A 24,679-nucleotide genomic window follows, 5' to 3' on the forward strand; every position below is an offset into this window, starting at 1 on the left:
GGTAGCAGGGTTCCAATCGCAGGCTGCGGGGGAGCAAGTTCCAGCGGGAGGCTGCCTTTACTGAGAAACGACGGCCTCCGGTACGTGCCCTCCTAAACTTGGGAACATTCGCCAGTCGTTCACTGTCCGATCGCAGGGACCTCAAGGCTTTGTACGGGGTAACCATTTCTCCTAGGATGGAGGGGCCTTGTCCATTTAGGAGCCTGTGAGCAATGCACATAGCCTTGAACTCAATCCTCTCTCGTACTGGCAACCAATGGAGTGCTTTAAGGGCAGGTCTTGCGGAAGATCTGGAAGGGAGACCAAGCAACATCCAAGCGGCTGCATTTTGGGTTCGTTGCAGCTTACCCAGGGTGGATTCGGGGGCTCCTAGATAGACAGCATTACTGTAATCCAGTCGGGCAAGAACCAGTCCTTGAATCAGTAATTTCCTGGAGAGAGGGGGAGCAGGGGAAGGATCTTGCGGACTGACCGCATGAGTCCAAAGCAGGTACCGGCTGTTTTAGTAGCCTGGGTTTTCATGGTTAGGTCTGGTTCAAGCCAGACCCCCAGACTCTTAAGTTCTTTTCTGGAGTCGGGCCAAACAGATGGTGGGATTGTTGTCCATTTCTTACCCATCAGCATGACCTCTGTTTTGGACCCATTGAGCTTGAGCGAAGATTCGCACATCCAGTGGTGGATCTTCTGGAGGCAGTGCAGAAGACTGTCTGGGCGCTGGTCTAGATGTGACAGCGAGACGACCAGTTGCGTGTCGTCCGCTGCTATATCGACCTGGCCAGTGTACCCACTTGCAAGGCCTTTCCCTTCCTTTTTCTTACACCTAGGACACCCCTATGGTAGGCCCAAGGAACCCCCCTGGGCAGAGTGCAGTGTATGTAAAAGGTAGGAAATGTACTAGTGTGTGTAACATGCTGAAGGTGAAATACTGCCAATTTTGTTTTTCACTATTGAAAGGCTATCTTGCCAATAGAACAGAATGGGGAATGCTGTGTAACATGCCTACCTGCATATCTTCCCATAGGAGTGAGATAGAAAATTGGAGTCTGGTATCCCTGAACTCAGAATTTAATAACACATCTTTTAGGAAGGATGGTTTTTAAATTCTGTGTTTTAAAATAGCTCTTTTAGAAAGTGGCTATTTTCTTGAAGCTTTCTGTGTGCATCTGCCTGTTTGTGGATTGACTGTCTGGTTTGAGTGTGACGGGGCTGAGATGGCTCCAGGATTCTGGGTGAGTCCGCACTAGGCCGAATAGACCTATCTGCATTTGAAGTGGTGGGAGGAGTAGCATCTGTGCCTAAATAGGGCTGTACCTGCTTTTCACAATGCTGCCTCCACCTCCTGTGGTGAGTCCGATGACCCTGGCCCACACTGACAAAGTAAGAAGTTGTGCACTGGCAGAATGCACCCACACATAGAGAAGAAAGACTTTTGGTGTTTAAATATGAGAGCTGAAACCCCTGAACTTTCGACTACTTTGTGATCAAGAGGAATCCCTGCCAAAGAAGATCAGCTGAAGAGACTGAGAAGTACTGCCCTTGCTGTGTGTCTGGGGCTGGCCTGCAGTTTGCTGCTTCTACTGAGGAGAGGACAAAGGGACTTTGCTGTGTCCCCTGCTCGAAGAAGGACTTTGCTGCGTGTTGTGTCCATGTGAAGAAAAGTCTCCAAGGGCCTCAGAAGAGCTGGCCTCCTGTTTTTGAGGTCCTAGGCACAAAAGGACTTCACCCCCAGCTTCCCTGATTTCCTTGTTGGAAATTCTGACCTGGCCTGAGGTGCCTGTAACTGTGTGTGATGCCCTTGCTGCTGTGAGCAGGAGGTGCGACGCAACAAGGGAGAAGCGTGACATCACCACAGCAGCCGTCGTTGCATCGCCAAGGAAGCGTGTCGCCGCTGCCGCTTTTCGCCGTCTCATCACCGGAGAAGCATGTCGCCGGGCCATCGCATACCTAAGGAAGCATGTCGCCGCTGATCGCCATCGCATCACTGGAGAAGCGTGTCGCAGGGCCTCTCACGGCTCAGGAAACCACCAATTTCCCCACACGGCCGTCGGACATGCACATATCGCATCCACGTTGACACATCGCATTAAAGATGCCATTTTGTCGCATCGCACCGGATTGTCGCGAAGCATCGTGGTGCCATCTTGTCACATCGTAACCGGAGCGCAGGAAGAATCGACGCATCGCCTTCTCTCCGGCCCTTTTGTTTGTTCTGCGTTATGCATCCAAGGTACTTTGAGAGTAAAGTGTTGCATTTTCTATCTAAACGTTTATTTTTGCGACAACCCTTTTTAAAAACATTCTACTGAGTAGCTGTATGTTGAATGTTTGTCGTTTTGGTCTTGTTTAGTTTAGATAAAGATATTTTATTTTTCAAAACTGGCGTGGTGTCCATTTGTGGTGTTTTCACTGTGTTACTGTAAGTGTTGGCACAAATACTTTACACATTGCCTTCGGGATAAGCCTGTCTGCTCGTGCCAAACTACCAAGGGGGTGAGCAGGGGTTATCTAAAGAGTGTATCCCCTTACCTGACCTGGTGTTTGGAGGGAGGGAGGACATTTGGTCTGCCGAATGGTGGCCGGACTCTTTGGGTGCCTGCCCGGATCCTACATCCTCAGCTAAAAACTTGGGGGTCATGATCGATCCCATCCTTAGCATGTGCCAACAGGTCAACAGGACTGTATCGACCTGTTGGGGGATCATCCACATCCTTAGGAAAATCAGGCACTACCTGTCCTTACAGGCAAGGAAGCAACTGGCTGTTGCCCTGTTGGGCTCGCGTCTGGACTATTGCAATGCGCTGTATGCTGGTCTTAACAAGTGCCAGCTGCAGCGCTTGCAGGTGGTTCAGAACGCAGTGGCCAGATTTGTTCTCGATCTACCCCAACGTGCCTCTGCCACCGCTGCTCGGAAGCAGCTGCACTGGCTCCCCGTTGCGGACCGCATCCTTTTCAAGTCCATGTGCATGGTTTATAAGGCCTTAGCTAAAACCAGCCCCACTGGGATTGGATGCATCCTGTCCCGCTATAATCCCGGTAGGAACCTTCGTTCCTCTAATAGACTCCTCCTCTCCGTTCCCCGTGTTCGGAAGACCAGATGGGGTGGCAAGGCCTTTTCCAATCTGGCCCCTAAATGGTGGAATGCTCTCCCTCTTGAGGTAAGGTCTCTCCCCACTCTTCAAGCCTTTAGATCTGCCCTAAAGACTCACCTCTTTGTACATGCCTACCTGTAGCAGTGCTGCTGTAATTTGCTGATCTTTTTTGGATAGGCGCCTTGACACCTTCGGGTTGAGTATGCGCAATACAAATCGCTTAATAAATAAATAAATAAATAGAAGCAAGGGGTCCCTATTTGGTCTAAGGTACCTACCTCTGCCAATTAGAGACCATCTGTTCTAACATTGGTGGTCAGCGGTGAGGATTTGAACTTGTATTTGTAGTTGACCCACAGTGATTGGTGTACATCACTGGCCTAGTGCTGACCACTACACAACCACATACTGTGTTTTATTTTTTGGTTCTATTTTTGATCTGATCCCTGAGTCATCCACGCATCATGTCTCAAAATGGTAAAGCAGCAAGTGAGAAGGCAGAATTGGAGTTTTGCATTGAGGATTTGTATTCCTACTGAGTAGATCAACTCAAGCAATTTTGCAAGTATTTGGGATGTCCCATGAGGAGTAGCTCTAAGAAGGATGAGCTACAGAAGGTTTTAAAAGCTTGGTGGGAGACCAAAGAAGCTGAGGAGAAAGAATGCAGAGGTGGATGAAGATGCACAAGGGGATGGGTTCAGGTCACAGGATTTGCCTGTGCCAAGGGGAGCCTCCAGGGCTGGCAGCATCCATTTCGATGGAAATATTTCCCCAGAGGAGCGGGAAGAGAACTAAGGAATAAAGGAGCATTAGTTGGAAGTCATGAGACTCCAGATGAAGTGATTGGAAAGCGAAAAGAGAACAGAGGAAAGCAAGAGCGCTCTCGCTATGGAAGAGAGGAAATTGCTTTTCACTCATGAGTTGAGCATGAAGGAACTGGACATCAAGGCCAAGCAACTGGAGTCCAGTTCAAATTGTGACAGCGTACGGCCAGTGCATGGGGGGTAAGGTATATATACCCAAGGATTTAGTACAGAATTACCCGAAGGGAGATGATATCTATGCATGGTTTGAGTCATATGAGCTTGCATTGAAGATTAATGAGGTGCCGGAGAAGAACTGGGGGGGGCGGACCTATGGAAACACTTTGAGGCTTCTGGGAGGGATGTCTTACCACCCTTAGAGAAGGTGGGTACCCTGACCTATGCCAATATGAAGGAGGTCGTATGCCTCAAGTATGGCCTTACTCCAGAACAGAGTGAAGTTCTGGAATTTCAAAAAGTATGATTCAGACACTTGGGTTGAATGTGTGAGGTTGTAATTGTGTGCACTGGAAATTTGGATGAAGGGCAGCAAAGTAACTAATTATGAGGGGTTGTGCCATTTAATTAGTTGGGAGTACTTGAGTAGTCTGTGTGTTCCAGAGCTGCGCCAGCATCTTTTGGACAGTAAGCTAACTAATCCCAGTGAGCTTGCTAAGGAGGTGGACTGCTGGACAAGCACCAGGTTCCACAAGTGGATTGTGGGTACCACAGCCAAGGTTGGGCAGGGTCCCCAGCAGAAGAGGGGGGGGGACAAAGGTAACCAAAAGAAGTTCTCTAAAGTGCCCCAAAACGGTTCTGAGGGACTGGAGTCCCATCCCCCCAGCCTAAGACGTCAGAGCCCCCTAAGGGCCGCGTGACCAACAGGGTCCCCTCATCTGTTACTCGTGTGGTGAGAAGGGCCACATTGCCCTTAAGTGCCCCAAGAAATCCCAAGCACCCACTGGTGCTTAGACACCGGGTTTAGTGAGTGTAGCGTTGGGGGAGGAATTAGTTTCCAGTGAAGGGGAGGAGCAAGCAGTGATGACCCTTGTCTCTTTAGAGGATAGAGAGATGGTCCAGGAGTCCTACTTGCCTAAGAACACTAAAAAGTACAGGCAGTGAGTGACCATCCATGGGAGGAGGGTGGAGTCTCTGAGAGACACAGGAGCCAGTGTGACATCTGTCAGGTGTCAATGGGTGTCTGAGGAGCAGGTAATTCCCAATGCACTTTACCCTGTAGTTGCAGCAGACTACTCTGTGCCCCTATGTAAGGTGGTGCTAGTTCCCTTTGAGTGGGGGCGTCTCAGGTTCCTTGAAGGTCGTTGTTAGTCCATCTATGCCTGTAAACTGTCTGCTTGGAAATGACCTGGAGGGTTCCCCGTGGAAGGAGGTGGAATGCTACGCTCATTAGGAGATGTTGGGACTGCCTGAGTGGGTCTGTGTGACTACTCAGTCAATGGCAGCCATTAGGGGTAATCAAGAGGACATGGATCCTGAAACAGTGGCCCAGGTGCCTGCTGGGAAGAGAAGGGAAGGGGTCGTGGGAAACCAGCCCCAGACATTCCCATGGTCCAGGAGGAAGCGCAACCTGAGGGGGATGCCCTGGAACCTACAGGGGAACATGTAGCCCAAATGGGAGACCTGCCTGAGCTGACCCATTGGCATTAGGACGTATGTGGTCCCTCCAGGGAGGAGTTCTGCAAGGTGCTGATAGAATGCCCTCTCATTGGTATGTGGCAACAGGCTGCAAACCAGGCAGCAGGTGGCGAGTCCGGAACAAATCTCATTTATTGGGAAGATGGATTACTCTATGGTGAGGTTAAGGTCGCTGAGCCCGGTGCTGCCCATGTGCTAGTGGTACCTGAGCGCTTCAGGACCTTCCTACTGGGTCTGACTCATGATGTGCCTCTCGCAGGACATTTGGGGTGTGACAAGACCTATCAGAGGCTTGTCACCCACGTTTACTGGCCCCAAACGAGGAAGTGCGTCAGCACACATTGTAGGACTTGCCAGGCATGTGGAAAGAGTAGAGGGGAGTGTAGGACTCCCCTCCAACACTTTCCTGTGGTGAGCACCCCTTTTGAGCGGGTGGGCATCGACATTGTGGGGCGACTGGAACTCAAGACAGCCTTAGACAGCAAGTTTATCTTGGTCTTGGTGGGCCATACCACCAGGTACCTGGAGGCTATCCCTCTCAGGACAATCACAGCCCCGTGGTGGGCTGTGCATTGATGGGGATCTTTTCCCGTGTGGGGTTCCCCAGAGAGGTGGCCTCCGACCCGTGCACCAACTTCATCAGGAATGTACATGAATTCTTTGTGAGAGGACTGTGGGGTAATTTACAAGTGCACCACTCCTTACCATCCTCAAGGGAATGGGTTGGTTCAGCGGTTCAACCAAACCCTGAAAGACATGATCATGACCCTTGCGGAACCCATGAGACGGAAGTGGGACGTCTTTTTAGGATGCCTGTTGTTTGCCTACAGGAATGTACCCCAGAAGTCCTTAGGGTTCAGTCCCTTTGAACTCCTGTATGGTCACCCCGTGAGAGGACCTCTGAGTCTGGTGAAGGAGGGTTGGGAAAAGTCCCCTGGTAAATGTAAATGTAGTATACTTGTAAAGCGCACAACTGCCCCAGCAACGGGGCGTCCCGGCGCTGTATAACTCTGGGGAACCCGTCCTGGCTTTCCCTGTGGGATGGTCCCTGCTGGGAGTCCCCAAGGTGGAGCCAGGCATCCCCGGAATTGGTGGGGCCGTTGTGGAGATTAGGCAAGCTAATGCCCAGAGTTGCCGAGTGTGATCCTTGATTAGAGTAAGCACCGAAGCGAGAATTATCGAGTCCGCTGACCAAGGTCCACGACCCTGCCGCGTCGGGAATCGAACCCTGGTCCCGGGCCGACTTCTGCTCTCGGGTCTGCCGCCTCTAACCAGTGAGCCACACTACTCTGGGTAAGACCCCCAGGATGTGTTCAGCTATGTGCTGGCCTTCAGGAACCAGACTCAACGCTTCCGGAAACTCGCTCATGCAAACCTGGAAGCTAAACAAGAAGAAATGAAAAAATGGTAGAACCAGAATGCCACTGTTGTCGAATTTCAACCTGGGCAGAAGGTGTGGGTGATGGCACCAGTGGAGCCCTGTGCGCTCCAAGACAAGTGCATTGGTCCATATGAGGTGTTGGAGCACAAGAGCGAAGTAACCTATCTGGTTGACTTGCAGTTTCCCGGGAACCGTTTAAGGGTCCTACATGTGAACCGCCTCAAGCCACACTTTGAGAGGTCTGATGTGACAGTGTTCCTTGCTACAGATGATGGGATGAGGAGAGTGACCCTTTTCCTGACCTCCTGTCAGCAAAGGAGCAGGATGGGTCAGTGGATGGGGTGAACCTCTTGCCTACCCTGACCCCAGAACAGCAGAGGAACTGTCGCCATGTGTTGGGTCAGTTCGCCTCCCTGTTCTCCCTGACACCAGGAGTCCCCAATTGGTGCGTCCATGATGTGGACACTGGGTACAGTCTGCCTGTGAAACAGAAATTTTACAGAGTAGCTTACAAAGTTAGGGCTAGCATCAATGGCGAGGTTTCCAAGATGTTGTCGCTAGGGGTAATTGAGCCTTCCAGCAGCCCCTGGGCTAGCCCCATGGTCTTAGTACCAAAAGCTGCTGCACCCAGTGCCACTCCAGAACTCCGGTTTTGTGTGGACTGCTGTGGGCTCAAAGTGGTCACCAAGACTGACGCACACCCCATCCCCAGAGAAGATGAGCTCGTGGATTGGTTGGGCACTGCCCAGTACCTCAGTACGTTTGATTTAACATCTGTGTACTTGCAGATTGTCTTAACTGAGGGGGCCAAAGAGAGGTCAGCATTTTCAACACCTGAAGGGCACTTCCAGTTCCGTGTTATGCCCTTTGGGTTGAAAAACACCCCTGCCACCTTCCAGAGACTGGTCAACCGGATACTGTCCGGGCTGGAGGAATTCACCTGGTTAAAATTGCTGTGTTCAGCTCCACTTGGGAGGAACATCTGTAAGACCTCTGAAGTGTTGAAGGCTCTGCAAAGCGCAGGCCTCACTATCAAGACCAGTAAGTGCCAGATAGGGCAGGGATCTTTGGTGTACTTGGGACGCCAAGTAGGGAGCGGCCAGGTGGCGCCCCTACAAGCAAAGATTGATACCATTCTGGCTTGGGAGCCCACCAAGACTCACAAAGGTGAGAGCCTTCCTAGGTCTCACCGGGTATTACAGATGGTTTGTCAAGGGGAATGGCCCCATTTTTGCCCCCTTGACAGAGCTGACTTCAAGGAAGCATCCCAGGAAAGTGATCTGGGCTGATGCCTGCCAGACTGCGTTTGATGCCATGAAAGCTGCCATGTGCACGGCACCCGTACTCAAGGCGCCTGATTTCTCCAAAGAGTTTGTGGTGCAGACAGATGCTTCAGAGCATGGGGTGGAAGCAGTACTCTCACAATTGAACAACGAGGGCTTGGACCAACCTGTAGCTTTCATTAGTAGGAGGCTACTTCCGAGGGAACAGAGGTGGAGTACAATTGAAAGGGAAGCTTTTGCTGTGGTCTGGGTGCTGAAGAAGCTAATGCCTTACTTATTTGGGACTCACTTCCAGGTTAGGACAGACCACAAGCCCCTCAGATGGTTAGTGCAGATGAGGGGGTAGAACCGAAAACTGTTGAGGTGGTCCATCTCCCTACATTGAATGGACTTTACAGTGGAACACTGCCCTGGTACAGAACACGCCAATTCTGATGGTCTGTCCAGGTTCTTCCGCCTTAGTGATGAGAACTTCCAAGAGGGTATGTAGTTCCCCCCCCCCCACTTTTCAGCTGGAGGGGATTTGTGTTAGACCTGGCAGCCTTGGCGTGGTTTCCCCTGACTTTTTGCCTCTGCCTCCTGTATTTTTGACACTGTGCTGGGTTTCGTTTTTGCTGGTTTAGGTGATTTGGGCACTTTGCCACTGCTGATCAGTGCCACAGTGTAAGTGCTCCCTGTGTGGATTGTTATTGGGACTGGCTATCCATGATTGGAATATTTGTCTAACCAGTAGGTCCCTAGTAAAGTGCACTAAGTGTGCCAGGGCTGGTAATTCAAATGCTACTAGTGGGCTTGCAGCACTGATTGTGCCACCCACATAAGTAGCCCTGAAAAGAGGTCCCAGGCCTGCCACTGCAGTGCCTGCGTGCAGTTAAACTGCCATGTCGACCTGGGCAATGTACCCTCTTGCCAGGCCTTATCCTTTCTTTTTCTTACACCTAGGACACCCCTATGGTAGGCCCCAGGTACCATCCTGGGCAGGGCGCAGTGTATGTAAAAGGTAGGACATGTACTAGTGTGAGTAACATGTCCTGATAGTGAAATATTGCCAATTTAGTTTTTCACTGTTGAAAGGCAATCTTGCCCATAGGACAGAATGGGGAACGCAACATATTTACCTGCATATCTTCCCATAGGAGTGAGATAGAAAATTGGAGTCTTGTATACCTGAACTCAGTATTTAATAACAAATCTTTTAGGAAGGATGATTTTTAAATTCCGTGTTGGAAAATAGCACTTTTAGAAAGTGGCTATTTTCTTGTTCAACCTTTCTGTGTTCACTGCCTGTTTGTGGATTGACTGTCTGGTTTGAGAGTGACGGGGGCTGGGGTGGCTCCAAATGTCTGGGTGAGTCAGCACTAGGCTGAATAGACCTTTCTGCATTTAGAGTGGTGGGAGGAGCAGCACCCGGACCTGAATAGGGCTGACTCCAACTCCTGTGGTGCGTCTGATGGCCCTGGCCCACACTGACAAAGGAAGAAGTTGTGCACTGGCAGAATGCACCCAGAACTGGTTTGGACTCGGTCCAGGACCCCTCTCACATAGAGAATAACTACTTTTGGGGTATAAATATGAGAGCTGAAACCGCTGAACTTTAGACTACTTCGTGATCAAGAGGAATCCCTGCCAAAGAAGATCAGCTGAAGAGACTGAGAAGTACTGCTCTTTCTGTGTCTGGGGCTGGCCTGCAGTTTGCTGCTTCTACTGAGGAGAGGACAAAGGGACTTTGCTGTGTGCGGTGTCCCCTGCCTGAAGAAGGACTTTGCTGCCTGCTGTGTCCATCTGAAGAAAAGTCTCCAAGGGCCTGAGAAGAGCTGGCCTCCTGTTTTTGATGTCCCAGGCACAAAAGGACTTCACCCCTAGCTGCCCTGACTTCCTTGCTGGAAGTTCTGACCTTCCCTGAGGAGCCTGTAAACTGTGTGTGAGGCCCTTGCTGCTGGAAGTGCGATGCAACAAGGCATAAGTGACGCTGCCGTTGTATAACCAAGGAAGCGTGTCGACGCTGCAGCTGTTTGCCGTCGCATCACCGGAGAAGCGTGTCGCCGGGCCATCACATTGCTAAGGAAGCGTGTCGCCTCTTATCGTTATCAGATCACCGGAGAAGCGTGTCGCAGGGCCTGTTGCGGCTCAGGAAACCCCTTATTGTAACGCACGCCCATCGGGCGGGCCCGCATCACATCCACATTGACGCATCAAAGATGCCATTTTGTCTCATCGCAGCGGATTGTCGCAACGCATCGAGGTGCGATCTTTTCGCAGTGTAACTGGAGCGCAGGAAGAATCAACGCATTGCCTTCTCTGCAACTCTTTTGTTTGTTCTGCGTTACGCATCCAAGGAACTTTGAGAGTAAAGTGTCGCATTTAGATCTACAAGTTTATTTTTGCAACAACCCTTTTTAAAGACATTCTACTGAGTATCTGTATGTTGATTTTTCGTCATTTTGTTCTTGTTTAATTTAGATAAAGATATTTTATGTTTCTAAACTGGTGTGGTGTCCATTTGTAGTGTTTACAATGTGTTACTGTGAGTGTTGGTACAAAAACTTTACACATTGCCTTTGGGATAATTAAATATGAATTGTCTTCTGTTAATAGGATAAAGTAAAAAACAAAAACAAAATAGCAATTAAATGTAAGATGTTTTACTGCAAACCTCATGGTCCTAAATTAAGCAACAAATACAAACGAGGATGAATGTGCACTTTATTTTATGAGCACAAACACTGCGTGGAAAAAAAGACTTAAACTGCTTGTAAAATCCACATGTCAGCTAGATATATTTCTATGTTGAAACATCTGTGAATGCTGATGTTTGTAAATTCTTTATGGATTTTATGACTAGGGATTTACCTATTGCACATGATCCATGGTGCAACAGAAGTATTGACATAACTGCTAGAAAATGAACATTGTGTGCTGGGGTTCTGTCCCTCATTTAATCCATTTTGGAAACACTATTTGTTATTTTGAAAAACCTCATATGTACTGTAAACATAGCAGTGATTGTATCGTGCAATCCTACAATCCTGTTTCAGTTTAAATTTGTGATCCTTCTTAGGGAAAGAACCATATTAAGTGCGATTGTATTGAGAATCTGACTGAAAAATTGCACTTTGATTGCTTTGTTTTAATGGATATGATTCTATTGTAGGAATCACCTCTACTCCTGCAGCAGATGGCAAAACTGTAAAATTTGAAACAAATGATAAGTAGGTGCCTTTTTTTGTTGCTTTATTTATATTGTTAACATCAGTTGCTGAGCTCAGGCACACGTTTACCCCTAACCACACATCTCCCTCCCAGCGGCGTCACTAGTGGGGCGCGGGGGGTGCGGACCGCACAGTGTGTCACCCCATCTGGGGTGACACCAATCTGGTTAGTTACGCTGGCTGGCTCCGTGGCTCGCTCTGCAGTGCAGCCTGAGCCTACCAACCTATTCTAAAACCGCGGACCCGGGGCAGAGCTGACATTGGTCATATACGGTCCAGGGGCCGGGCCCTCTGCCGAGACTGTTACATGAACGAGGAGAGCTCAGTCAGTTCTGAGAGTGTGTGACATGCGTGCATTGCAAGCAGCAAGCGCACGCCACCATGGTCAACTACAGGGGGAACTAAATATCCGAAGCGCCCATATATCACACGAGGCAGCGCCAGAGAATCAGCGTTTGGGTGCCACAATGGGTCTTTAGGCACTGGGGATGATAAACTTGGAGAAAGGTGCTGCTAGGCCACAACAGGTTGTCTGGGGCGCTGAGTACGAGGAAGGCTTGGAAGCAGGGGGTGCTTCGCTTGCACAGATGGACATGTTTAAAAGAACTAGAATATTCCAATTTATTTTATTTATGCATTTTTATACAGCACAAACATGTCCTTTAGGTGCTAGAGCGCTTTATAATAAACATAGGTCATTCCATAAGGACCACACTTACATCGTTAGATAAGGTCTTTACCACCTTATTTATTGCTTGCATATTGTGTAATTTGGGCCTTTATTTTACGACTTATGTTTTACTGTAATGTTTCAAATTTGCAAACCAGCAGATCATGTTAGGCCTAGAATTACAACTGTTTGAGGATGTAGGCAGTGTGAGTTGCGGCAGTGAAATGACTTGTACAATGGCGGGGGAGCAGTGAATACCAGGGCAATGGTCAGAGGCTAAACCATAGCGGTGAGGGAACAAGTTCCCACTGGATAGTTTAGCTAAGTTGTCACTAACTATGGGGCATATTAACAAGGCCAGGTGATAATTATCGCTCAGCGCACTTAGCACTAGGATAATTATCGCCGGCCAACTCTGCATTTTATCGCGGAGATAGCGTGCTATCAGCAACGCTTATCTCCAAAGCGATAAAATGCAGAGCGCAAGCTGCAAATTGTGAGCTTATCGCTGGAAATACAGCAATAATCCCACAAGGTTTGGCGATAGCTTGCTGATAGGGATAGACATACTTAGCCATGATATCCACCTTACATAGGATATCATGGCTAAGTTAGAAAAATGCAGATGTTAAAAATCAGCGTAACCATAGTTAGCGATATCCTTGATAATAAGCTACATTTATCCTATTATTTTACTCTGGAACACCCCTTTGCATCTCATTAGATAGGTAAGGGGAGGCGTAGAGTAAAAGGGAGCTAACATGCAAATTTGCGTGTTAGCACCCTGTATCTGATAGGGATCTAGTTTTATCTCTGCTTTTTTGGCTTTTAAAGCCAAAAAAGCAGAGATAAAGCCCTTGTTAACACCTTGGCTGCTAGGGAGATTTTCCTGCTGTGCTGCAGGTGGATTATTTCCATTGTTCATGACGAGCTCAGCTCGTCATGAGCACACGACCAGTGTACTGCATGACGAGCTGAGCTCGTCATGAGCATGGAAGGGGTTAATATGCCCCTAAGTGTCTATCAAGGAGAAAGGCCTACAGCTCAGTTTTGAACTCGCCGGTGATGTAGTGGAGGTAGGCTGGGAGGGAGGAGCTGCATGTTCTGGTCGCCTTTCCTGAGAAGGATTGTGCCATTAGTCATTCCTTTTCGAAGGTTGCAGGTTCCTGCAGCTGTGGTCTACCTTCTCCAGATACCTTTAATTTGTCTGCCAGGTAACGGGAGTGGATGTGCGCAGGGCCTTATGGGTGATACAGGCTGTCTTGTACATGGTCCAGGTTTCAAAGGGCAGCTAGCGGAGAATGGCCAGCACAGGTGAGATGTGGTCACTCCTTTTGGTCCCAGAGACGAAACATGATGGAGGGATGGTGCAGGCAGAGGGTGAGATGGTGCAGGCAGAGGGTGAGATGGTGCAGGCAGAGGGTGAGATGGTGCCGGCAGAGGGTGAGATGGTGCCGGCAGAGGGTGAGATGGTGCCGGCAGAGGGTGAGATGGTGCCGGCAGAGGGTGAGATGGTGCCGGCAGAGGGTGAGATGGTGCCGGCAGAGGGTGAGATGGTGCCGGCAGAGGGTGAGATGGTGCCGGCAGAGGGTGAGATGGTGCCGGCAGAGGGTGAGATGGTGCCGACAGAGGGTGAGATGGTGCCGGCAGAGGGTGAGATGGTGCAGGCAGAGGGTGAGATGGTGCAGGCAGAGGGAGAGATGGTGCAGGCAGAGGGAGAGATGGTGCAGGCAGAGGGAGAGATGGTGCAGGCAGAGGGAGAGATGGTGCAGGCAGAGGGAGAGATGGTGCGGCAGAGGGAGAGATGGTGCAGGCAGAGGGGAAATGGTGCGGACAGAGGGTGAGATGGTGCGATGGTGCAGGCAGAGAGAGATGGTGCAGGCAGAGAGAGAGATGGTGCAGGAGGTGAGATGGTGCAGGAGGTGAGATGGTGCAGGAGGTGAGATGGTGCAGCGGAGGTGAGATGGTGCAGCGGAGGGGAGATGGTGCAGCGGAGGGGAGATGGTGCAGCGGAGGGGAGATGGTGCAGCGGAGGGGAGATGGTGCAGCGGAGGGGAGATGGTGCAGCGGAGGGGAGATGGTGCAGCGGAGGGGAGATGGTGCAGCGGAGGGGAGATGGTGCAGCGGAGGGGAGATGGTGCAGCGGAGGGGAGATGGTGCAGGCAGAGGGTGAGATGGTGCAGGCAGAGGGTGAGATGGTGCAGGCAGAGGGTGAGATGGTGCAGGCAGAGGGTGAGATGGTGCAGGCAGAGGGTGAGATGGTGCAGGCAGAGGGTGAGATGGTGCAGGCGGAGGGTGAGATGGTGCAGGCGGAGGGTGAGATGGTGCAGGCGGAGGGTGAGATGGTGCAGGCGGAGGGTGAGATGGTGCAGGCGGAGGGTGAGATGGTGCAGGCGGAGGGTGAGATGGTGCAGGCGGAGGGTGAGATGGTGCAGGCGGAGGGTGAGATGGTGCAGGCGGAGGGTGAGATGGTGCAGGCGGAGGGCGAGATGGTGCAGGCGGAGGGGGAGATGGTGCAGGCAGAGGGCGAGATGGTGCAGGCGGAGGGGAGATGGTGCAGGCGGAGGGGAGATGGTGCAGGCGGAGGGAGAGATGGTGCAGGCAGAGGGAGAGATGGTGCAGGCAGAGGGAGAGATGGTGCAGGCTGAGGGAAAGATGGTGCAGGCAGGGGGTGAAATGGTGCAGGCGGAGGGAGAGATGGTGCGGACAGAGGGAGAGATGGTGCGGACAGAGGGAGAGATGGTGCGGACAGAGGGAGAGATGGTGCGGACAGAGGGAGAGATGGTGCGGACAGAGGGAGAGATGGTGCGGACAGAGGGAGAGATGGTGCGGGCAGAGGGAGAGATGGTGCAGGCAGAGGGAGAGTTGGTCCATCCGGTAAGTTGTGAGGGGGTAACACCATGAGTTACCCGCACCGGGTGACACCAACCCTAGTGACGCCACTGCTCCCTCCGCCTCATTAACAGGCAGAAATGTCTCTGATTTGACTTTTAGTCTACTAGTGAGGGTGAGATGGTGCAGGCAGAGGGTGAGATGGTGCAGGCGGAGGGTGAGATGGTGCAGGCGGAGGGTGAGATGGTGCAGGCGGAGGGTGAGATGGTGCAGGCGGAGGGTGAGATGGTGCAGGCGGAGGGTGAGATGGTGCAGGCGGAGGGTGAGATGGTGCAGGCGGAGGGCGAGATGGTGCAGGCGGAGGGGGAGATGGTGCAGGCAGAGGGCGAGATGGTGCAGGCGGAGGGGAGATGGTGCAGGCGGAGGGGAGATGGTGCAGGCGGAGGGAGAGATGGTGCAGGCGGAGGGAGAGATGGTGCAGGCAGAGGGAGAGATGGTGCAGGCAGAGGGAGAGATGGTGCAGGCTGAGGGAAAGATGGTGCAGGCAGGGGGTGAAATGGTGCAGGCGGAGGGAGAGATGGTGCGGACAGAGGGAGAGATGGTGCGGACAGAGGGAGAGATGGTGCGGACAGAGGGAGAGATGGTGCGGACAGAGGGAGAGATGGTGCGGACAGAGGGAGAGATGGTGCGGACAGAGGGAGAGATGGTGCGGGCAGAGGGAGAGATGGTGCAGGCAGAGGGAGAGTTGGTCCATCCGGTAAGTTGTGAGGGGGTAACACCATGAGTTACCCGCACCGGGTGACACCAACCCTAGTGACGCCACTGCTCCCTCCGCCTCATTAACAGGCAGAAATGTCTCTGATTTGACTTTTAGTCTACTAGTGAAAGTATTATGTGCTGTGAGGTAGAAAGGCCTTCTTGAGCATTCTTTTTTTCCCTTTTCTGCAAAAAGTTATCTACCACTTCAGGTGGGAAGTAATTGTACTTTTTTTCATGAACACCCGAATGATGTAATGCTTGCTATTGTGTGTTGTGCATTCTATAGGAGTTCATGAAATGTACTTGTTCATGAAGTACAGTGCAATACTTTGAGGCCATGCCCAAAAACAAAAAAATACGCATTTGACATTACAAAAGTCTGTAGTCGAATGATCTGTTGCTTATTCCGTCATATAGTTTCTTCGACTTGTGCATACCTTTATACGTTAATCTGCAGTCTGGAATTTGAGTCTTGGCCTCTGCATAGGAGTCAGAATTTAAATAAGTTCATTCTGTTGCTCAAAAAGAATAACATTTCCATCCCATCTCTTTTTAACTTTCTGTCTAAAGTCTTCACTGTCATACTGCCTAAAAAGTGTATTTCATTGTAAGTGCATGTCTGGATAAAGACACGACCTCACTGAAAAGAGTCCAGGACAATGAAAGGAGACAGCCCCATCTTTCCCTGGTTGCATCCCAAGGGGCAGCGTGGCCACTTGATGTCACCAGAGGAGATCCTGCTCCTTGAGAGGAGTTGAATAGTGATTTGCACAAACAGCCTGCATTCTCGTGGTTCGGCTGCTACCCTCCTATTGGGAAAGTCAGGTAACTCAACATTTCCGTAGAGGAATTCAGCCATACGCAGAAGCTGTTTCTGTGCTCATCCTGTCCAGCCTTGGCTTGGTAACCTTAGCCTGGAAGCCTGGCTAAGGTTACCAAAAGCAAACCTCCCCAGCCCTGGCCTTTGCTTGCACAAATAATTATTTTCAGAAGTATTGTCCCATTTCTTCAAATGAACTAAATCAGGAATACAGAGAATACAAATCCAGTATTGCATCTGTTAGTTGGTAGTCCAGAATTTGAAAATGATTTCCCTGGAGTGAGGAAATACTCTGATGGACTGGACCTCCCAGGGATTGCTGTGGTGCCCGGTGCCCCATGCCCAATGCCCACTTCAGCACAAAGCTTGCCTGCTTCCTCACTCAATGTGCGCTACTGTGCATGCTGACCTGAAAATCTGACTACATCTAGTTGTAGATCATTGGCAAAGGAAAGTCCAATGGTGCCCTACCTACTCAACCAACACATGTTGGATGGAAAGGGTACATGCCCTTGGCAGTTGGAGGGGTCTGCAATCATCAGAGATTGCTGAACAATTGTTTAACTAGAGTCGTATTTGGAGGTTACTTCATTTCTGACTGCTCTGCTGCCTTTATTATTTTTCTGGATTACTGTCTCATGGTGGGCATCAGACTGTAATCCTTTATATGAATCATGGTGCTTCTTGCCTACCAGTCCCTCCATCGCTAACCCCCATCAATCCCCCAGACTTCCATCTCTCTCTCTCTCTCTCTCTCTCTCTCAGCTGTCATACAGCCTGCTGCTCCAACCCTAGGAGCCACTGTCCAGCCTTTTTCTGATTGCATCTGCATTACAATGAGCCTTAAATCCTATGACCTATCCACCCAGAATATCGTCACCTCCCCGGCCTAGGCTATTGTGGTGCACTGCACCCCAGTTAGGGCTGTGTTCCTTACCTCCTGTTAGGACACTGGAAGCAGATATTATTTTTGCCGTAGGTGCAGGAAATAAAGGACTGTTTGTAGTTCATGGCGCTCTGGTTTAGACAATACTTTAGCACTATACTTCTGTATAGGATGCATATGTACTGTGGTGCTGAACCCCGAATCAACACACACACCTCAGACTTATCTACCAGGGCGGGGTACCTTTCCAAAGGCCACCGGAGTTCCCCTACGCTTCATTTGGTGGTGGGCAGTGCTTCATGCTGCTACCCCCACCCAAACTTTGCTACTCCTGAAAGGTAACAAACTGATAGCGACAGTATGTGAATTGTTCACTCTGCAGCAGTCTAGCCTGCTTCCCTTCCCCATTCCCCCACTCTGTTCACAATCGTTTATATGTTTATTTTACATTTTGATAAACTGTTTTTGTTTTTCACAGGGATTCTCCCGGGGAGCGAGAGATGGAGGTGAGTTCTGAAGCTTATATCAAACACTGCAGTTAGTTGTCAATCTTAACTTATATTGTGCTATACACGTCTTGCCATGTATGTGAGGTTGGGTGGGCTGGTCTCTTTTCACTAATTACGGATTACAAAATTATGCCTTCCTATTACAGTTTTGACTCTCGGGGCTACAATTGGTGCACTACTGTATTGCGATTACACAAATTGGGCAAAAAGCTAAAATACACCCCGCACTTTTGGCATCCGCTTATTTCCTTGCATCCTCATAGTGATTGGCTGAAGTCTTGGAGGCGGCTTGGAAAGAGTACAGGATGCATTACTACACCATACAAATTTATCGTACCCACCAGGTTGCACACACAACTCCACTGCCAACATTACTACATACTGCCTTATGCACAATATGTGACCTGTTGAATCTAAAGCACATCTGCACCTAAACTGTGCACCCTATATAACTAAGTCCCCTCGTGTGTGTATCCCACCACATACAATGTACCACATACAACGAAGATGACCACTTCACTCCATATCATCACGGATATTGATTCCAATCCTGGACTTCAAGCTTCCTAATCAATGGTATTGGGTGTGTTATTCTAATTAAGTAAATGACTAAAATATAAGACCAATACATCACAACTATTGTTGATGCATTAAAGCTGACAACTTCAAACCGTGTCCATGATTAGATGGAGTGAGGTGACCTCCTTAGATACACCCTACCTACTGTTATTCCACGTATTCTACATAACCCTGCTATCCCACATATAACCTACAATGCCACACTTCCATATATAGTCTACACTAGCTACGCTGCATGACTTGTGTACACCCCCTACATCCATGTGCTTTCCGCCCTCTCACTATGTTTGTGCTTCTACTAGAATGGGTTTTGTTTCTTTGACATGTGGCCTCTTGGTCCTTCTCCCTTACTGGGATTTGCTTCTTTTCCTTCACTTTCACGGCTGCCACCTACACTAAACCTACACTGAAACCACTGGCTATTACACCACCAGCGCAACTTAATTCACTTATCTGCTACACTTATTCCCTCCATGCCCACCTGCATGACCACCAATACAGTACACCACCAGTAGACCCTACGTGATCAGCTACACATCCAGCTGCAACACCCCACCAACCTTCAAAATCCCTATGCCCCCACACACTACCAGCTACAACACTGTTTACACTATATACAATCTACACCTTACGCTACCACTTATAACCACACCATATGCACCCATCACTTGAAACTGCACGTACACTTCCTCTTCACATAACACTGCAGCATTAACCTTCAAATGTTCATGGAAAACGAGTGCTTGTCTTTTTACATACTCTAATTACCTCACATATAACTGTGTTGAAAGAAAACCAGGGTTTTACTCAAATTTGCTAGAAGTTCCCCTTGGATTTAATCAATTGAACCTTGATTCTGTGCCGATGTAAATAAATGAAGTTGTTCTGTTGGTCATTAAGACTCGTAGCCTTCCCATCACCAATTAGAGGCCACTACAACTTTGACACCTTATTTCTTTTTTTGTGCTTTATTTGTTTTATATTCTAAGTTTCCTTTTGTTAAGTTTAATGCTTTTTCTCCCCTATGGCTCCTAAAAAATTAGTGGGTGATTATGCTTAAGTAGCCATGCGCAAATAGCAGTGTTGTCGTGTAGTTCCTATAAACCTATACAGGATCTGTGGTTTTTAGAAAGCATAGACTGTGGGATTGGTGTCCAGGCTGGTTCCAGACACCCCCACCGGGTATGTTTACTTGTATATCAGCTAGCTCATTGTGCCACTGTAAACTCCTCTTACCAAGGAGAGAATAGTTATTGGCAACTATGGAACATGAGAACTCCGTCCCATCAGCGATCGCGGAAACAGTACAGTACTTTTCGCTCTTTCACTCGTGCTCTCTTCGTCTCAAAGAGGTACACAGAATAAACGGTGCGGACGTTTTTCAATAAGCATTTATGAACCAGGGTAATTCTAGTGTTAAACAGGTGTGCTGAACCAACCATAAGACAGAAACGGTTATAAATGATTACAAGCACTTACAGAGTAAAAGGATGGTAGATTTCTACCATAGTGCTAAAACAATGAATACAGGCAGGTATATAAATACATGAGGGTAATAATGCGTACTCCTATGATGCAACCCTAACTAGATGTACCTAGAATGTAGGTAGGTGTAGAGCCAAGAATCCCCCTAGGCTGAAGCGAACCCCATTAACTGAAGTGAGAGACTGTGGGACCCCGTCTTGGTCTCGAGATGGACACCGCGTGAGGGATGTCAGACCACTGCGAGCTGGAGTGTCCGCATGCAGGAACCTCAGCGTCTTGCGTCAGTGTGTCAGCATGGAAGTCATTATTCTCCTCTCCCTGCCTCAGTATAGCCATGGTGTTTATTTACCCAAAGTGGTACCCTCAGGGGATCTACCTTGCTATGTCTTGTCAGACTGGGATGACGGAAGCAATGGCCCTTATGCATAGTTACTATGCAGGAGATGGTAGTCCTGCTAAGATTCCAAGAATCCTTATGCTTAATGAATGAGGCTTGTTTTCAAAGAAAACCCCACGTCATTTAAGCAGTACAGTGCTTACTTTACTGCTTTACTTGCACGTTGCTTTGTAGTGCCAGTAATTCATTGAGATCCTGTAAAACAGCCAAACTTTTATTGATGTCAAAAGGTTTATCATCCACCACTGTGCTTTTATAGTTGAGATCCGGTAGCCATATTCTTGTCCCAAATAGGGCTTCATAAGAAGTGAGACGTTCTAGGGAACTTCTTGGCATATTGTTGAGCTCCTTCTGGACCCCATATAAGTGATTGATCCAACTACCACCCAAACCTAATACTCTTGCTGTTAAAGATTGCTTTAAGTCTCTGTCTTTCTTTGCCCCAACCACATTTCCCGATGGATGGTACGGAGAGGAGTACCGCAGTGCAACACCCAAACTTCCCATAGCTTCCTTGTACCTGGAGCTAAAAGCGGGGCTACAGTCAAAATGTAATGTGCCAACTACGTATGTCCCGATGAAGACTAGCAAATTCTTTATAAAAGTTAGAGCATCAGCTGAGCAGTGAGGCCAAACCCACAGGAATCTAGAGCATGAATCCACTGCCACCAAGATATGCTTGTAAGGCCCATCTAATTGTTGAAGGCCTCAGTGGTCCAAATGGACACAAGCGAGTCGTCTGTCTGATATTAGTAATGGTGTGTGCGCTGGATGTGCCACAGTGGAATCCTTCATCTGCTGACAGATGTCGCACTTTAAGACAAAATTCTTTGTCTGTTTAGTTAGTCCTGGCCAACAATAGCATTGTTTCTGTAAAGAAACTGTCACAGTAATCCCTGCATGTACAGAACCGAGACCCTTGTGTGCAGCTAGTATTAAGCCAAATCTGCAGTCCATGTTTGGTATTACTCTATCCCCCACTCCTGGAATTTGAACATACAGAATGTTATTTGCATCTAACTTGTAGGAGTACTTGAGTGGAAAACCTTTTGGCAAGGCTCTGCTGTTTTTGCATGAAAACTTCTGTCTATTCTCGTCCTATAATGAGTGATTGCAGCTACGGCAGCAGTTCATGCGGCTTCATCACCAATGAATTCCCTTCAACATGAACGCCATCAAGTTGATGACTCAGCATGTGTATCACGTGAGCTCTCTGTAGTTTGTTTTTCAACTCAGCTACCGCTACCCATAGCATTAAGGTTATCTAAGTATACCTAGATTGACCCGCTATAACACGGATCACCAAATTTGTGGTGTTTACACGTGTGTGTGGGTGTTTTGAAGCTACCATGTCAGCTTGTAGGAAACAAAGGATGTCTGTGTGTTCCTGTGTCCAATGCATAACTGAAAAATCAGGTCTTATTAGGTCGTAGAAAGTTTTCCTTTTTTCTGCGTAATCTAAAATGTAAATTCTACCAAAATGTAAGAATCCTAATATGGATTGTAAGTTTGTCAACAATTTAGGAGGTTAGAGCAGCGCACACTTTTCTAAAAAAAGTTAGCTGCCAGGCTTTTCCCATCACTTTAAAGTTCAGATCCCAAAAATAGGACATTGAGGTGGGCTATTTTTGACTTTTTGAAATTAAATTTGTAGCCCTCAGAGGCTAACCCCAAAATTATGTTGCTCACCCTGGTCAAACGATCCCTTAAATCATCATCCATCAAATAAATATCATCTACATAGGACAATGCCTCTTCATCCCAATTCTGAAGTAACTCTGTTACAACACAGGGCTATTCTTATTCCCTTGGTGAAGTCAACAGAATATACCCTGTGAATCAAACGATGAGTAGGCTGTCAAATATCTGCTTTCAGGCGCTATATTCTGTCAGAAAAATCTATTTGAGATATCTGATGTTGTTTTGTATTTGTTCCGCACAATGCTATTCATTAATGCGGCACTATGTGTGTTCTGTACTGCAAATGTTTTTAGTGCATGTGTTCAGATGTCTGTAGTCCAAAACTAGACGGTATGAATTATCGGGTTTCCATACAGGAAACAAAGGATTATTCATTGAAGAGGTGCAAGTTTCAATTACACCCTGGTATTCAAGTTGATCTAAGATATCCCTGACTTGTTTTTTCGCATCTTGTTGTTTTGGGTATTGTCTCTGTGGAGTTGGAGTAGTTTTTACTGGAATTTCATGGTGAGGTGACTCTGCATCCCACCCAACATGGTAGCGATATAATGCTGGAGCAAGTGCTACCACCCACTACTGCGCGTATGAATGTTTTAAGTATACTGGAACAAGGTCAGAAAATGCTAGTAAAATTACCGTCTCTCCTTTGGGCACTCCATAACAATTTTAAGTTGCCAATCTTTTTCAGCTAAAAGGATGTCCTATCCATGAGTCAAGTTTCCCAAAAAGAGACCTTTAATTTTTCAGAGTTTGTCCCGCTCCATTTGGAGTGTTATTTCATGTAACTTATGCAGGACACTTATCCCCGTATCCGGTGTCTCCACTGTGATATGTTCATTCAACGCCGCTGTCACCAGAAATTCCTTCAGGTTCTGGTGAGGTATTGTTACTTCTGCTGCACTGTCTAGCATCATCAGAGCCCATTCCTCGGTCAGAAATTGAGTCCCCAGAATACTGGGCTTGTCTGACTTTAAGACCTGCTACTTTCTTCTCTTTAAATTGAGTTTTTGAAGTATAGACTGAAGCGATTTGCATTTCTCTGGACTTTGTACGCTCTACTTGTCTGTGTTCTGACCGTCCTTCCCTCTTGGAGTTTTTTGATGAACCCTGAAAGGAATGAGATGAACGTGTATCAGTATACTGATATCAGTCAGCTTTTTAATGTGATCACGATTCCTAAGGTTGCACCTGCTTTTGGAGGGCTTCTGTCTTGGAGACCCATCCCTGGATTGTGACCTATTTTCTCTAGTCTTTTGTTTTTTATTATCCGAGTTCTTCTTGGAAGAATCAGGTGCTTGCTTGGTGTTTTCTTTTTCAGGACCACCCATGAGTGGAGGGTTTGCTGCTCTAGCTCCCAAACTATCTCTGCCTAATTTGGCATAGGTATCTTCGATGATTTTAGGTAATTCACGCTCCCGTTGTAAAGGAGTGAAATCCCTCAGGCGTTGGCGTATTGCCACTGCTGCTGCCTCCCCTTTGATGTTTGCTAATATAATAGTTGATGTTAGAAATAGGGATCTCTGGCTGGCCAAGGCTTGCGCCAAAGCCAGGCAGAGACCACCACTCTACTCAGGGAAAGGGAGTTACACATGAAAAACACACCAGGAGAGACAAGGGACTAAGACTTTTCTGGTTCCCTTCTTATCAATTTAAACACACACAACAGAGAAGTGCTAAAGCGTAAAACAATACGTTATTCTTCAAGTTATATGTGTTCTATCATACTTTTCTCACTTCCTCCAATCTCACCACTAATCTTCATCTACAAAAAAACTTGCGCTCCATCCAGCATGTTGGTCTGCACCTGCATGTATGATGCGGCCCAATGATGAAGCATGACACTGAAAAGTGTGAGGGCAGTATTAAGTCATGTGTCGTCTCCCCTACAGTTGCTATAAGATACATTGTTTTACGCTTTAGCACTTCTCTGTTGTGTGTTTAAAAAAGGAGTTACATGCCAAAGATAACCCCTGCTCACCCCCTTGGTAGCTTGGCACGAGGAGTCAGGCTTATCCCGGTGGCGATGTGTAAAGCGTCTGCACAACACACACAGTAACAACATACTAGGCACACCACAAAAGTAACTCCACACAAGGTTATATACAAAAATAGCCTTTGTATGATCATAAACACATCAGATGGTAATCACACAATATACACTGGGGCAACTGGCCCGGGCAATATTTACAGGGATTATGACATGACAGGGACGCGTGGATCACTGTCAGAATTAGCACTTGGTAAAGCATAATAAAAAGAAGAACACGTCATACTCAAATAACCCAACCAGTAATCACTGGTAGACTCAATACTCCATGCCAACCAGTAACATAGATCATAACAGGCACAGTATCACATAAGGCGAGAACTCTATTCTGCGCCAACCTTGTAAGTCTAAATCTAGTAGACCACAACTCTTAAACATAACTTGCATAAGGAAATAAACTTAGTAACATCACCTAAAATAGGGAATAAAGCAAACCTAGACCACAGTAGAGAATCACAATAAAATCTAAGACAGTAGGTAAAACCTAGTAATCATAAAAGCACATCTATGAGCATAGATCAAGGTGCATAAATCATACTACAAACATTACATCTCCTAGCACCTATAACAAGT

At 48.1% G+C, this 24,679-nt stretch overlaps 1 protein-coding gene across 5 annotated transcripts in view; it reads left to right on the forward strand.

Annotated features, from left to right (window-relative positions):
- IRAG2 (inositol 1,4,5-triphosphate receptor associated 2) overlaps nucleotides 1-24,679 on the forward strand; it is a 1,168,119-nt gene that overhangs the window by 864,453 nt on the left and 278,987 nt on the right. For all 5 annotated transcript variants that reach the window (XM_078674100.1, XM_078674103.1, XM_078674104.1 and 2 more), the window contains 2 exons: nucleotides 11,364-11,421; nucleotides 17,867-17,894. In XM_078674100.1, coding sequence (XP_078530226.1) covers nucleotides 11,364-11,421; nucleotides 17,867-17,894 — 86 coding nt within the window. The remainder of the gene's footprint in view (nucleotides 1-11,363; nucleotides 11,422-17,866; nucleotides 17,895-24,679) is intronic.

Source organism: Lissotriton helveticus, chromosome 1_1, assembly GCF_964261635.1.
Source record: "Lissotriton helveticus chromosome 1_1, aLisHel1.1, whole genome shotgun sequence".
Taxonomy (NCBI): domain Eukaryota; kingdom Metazoa; phylum Chordata; class Amphibia; order Caudata; family Salamandridae; genus Lissotriton; species Lissotriton helveticus.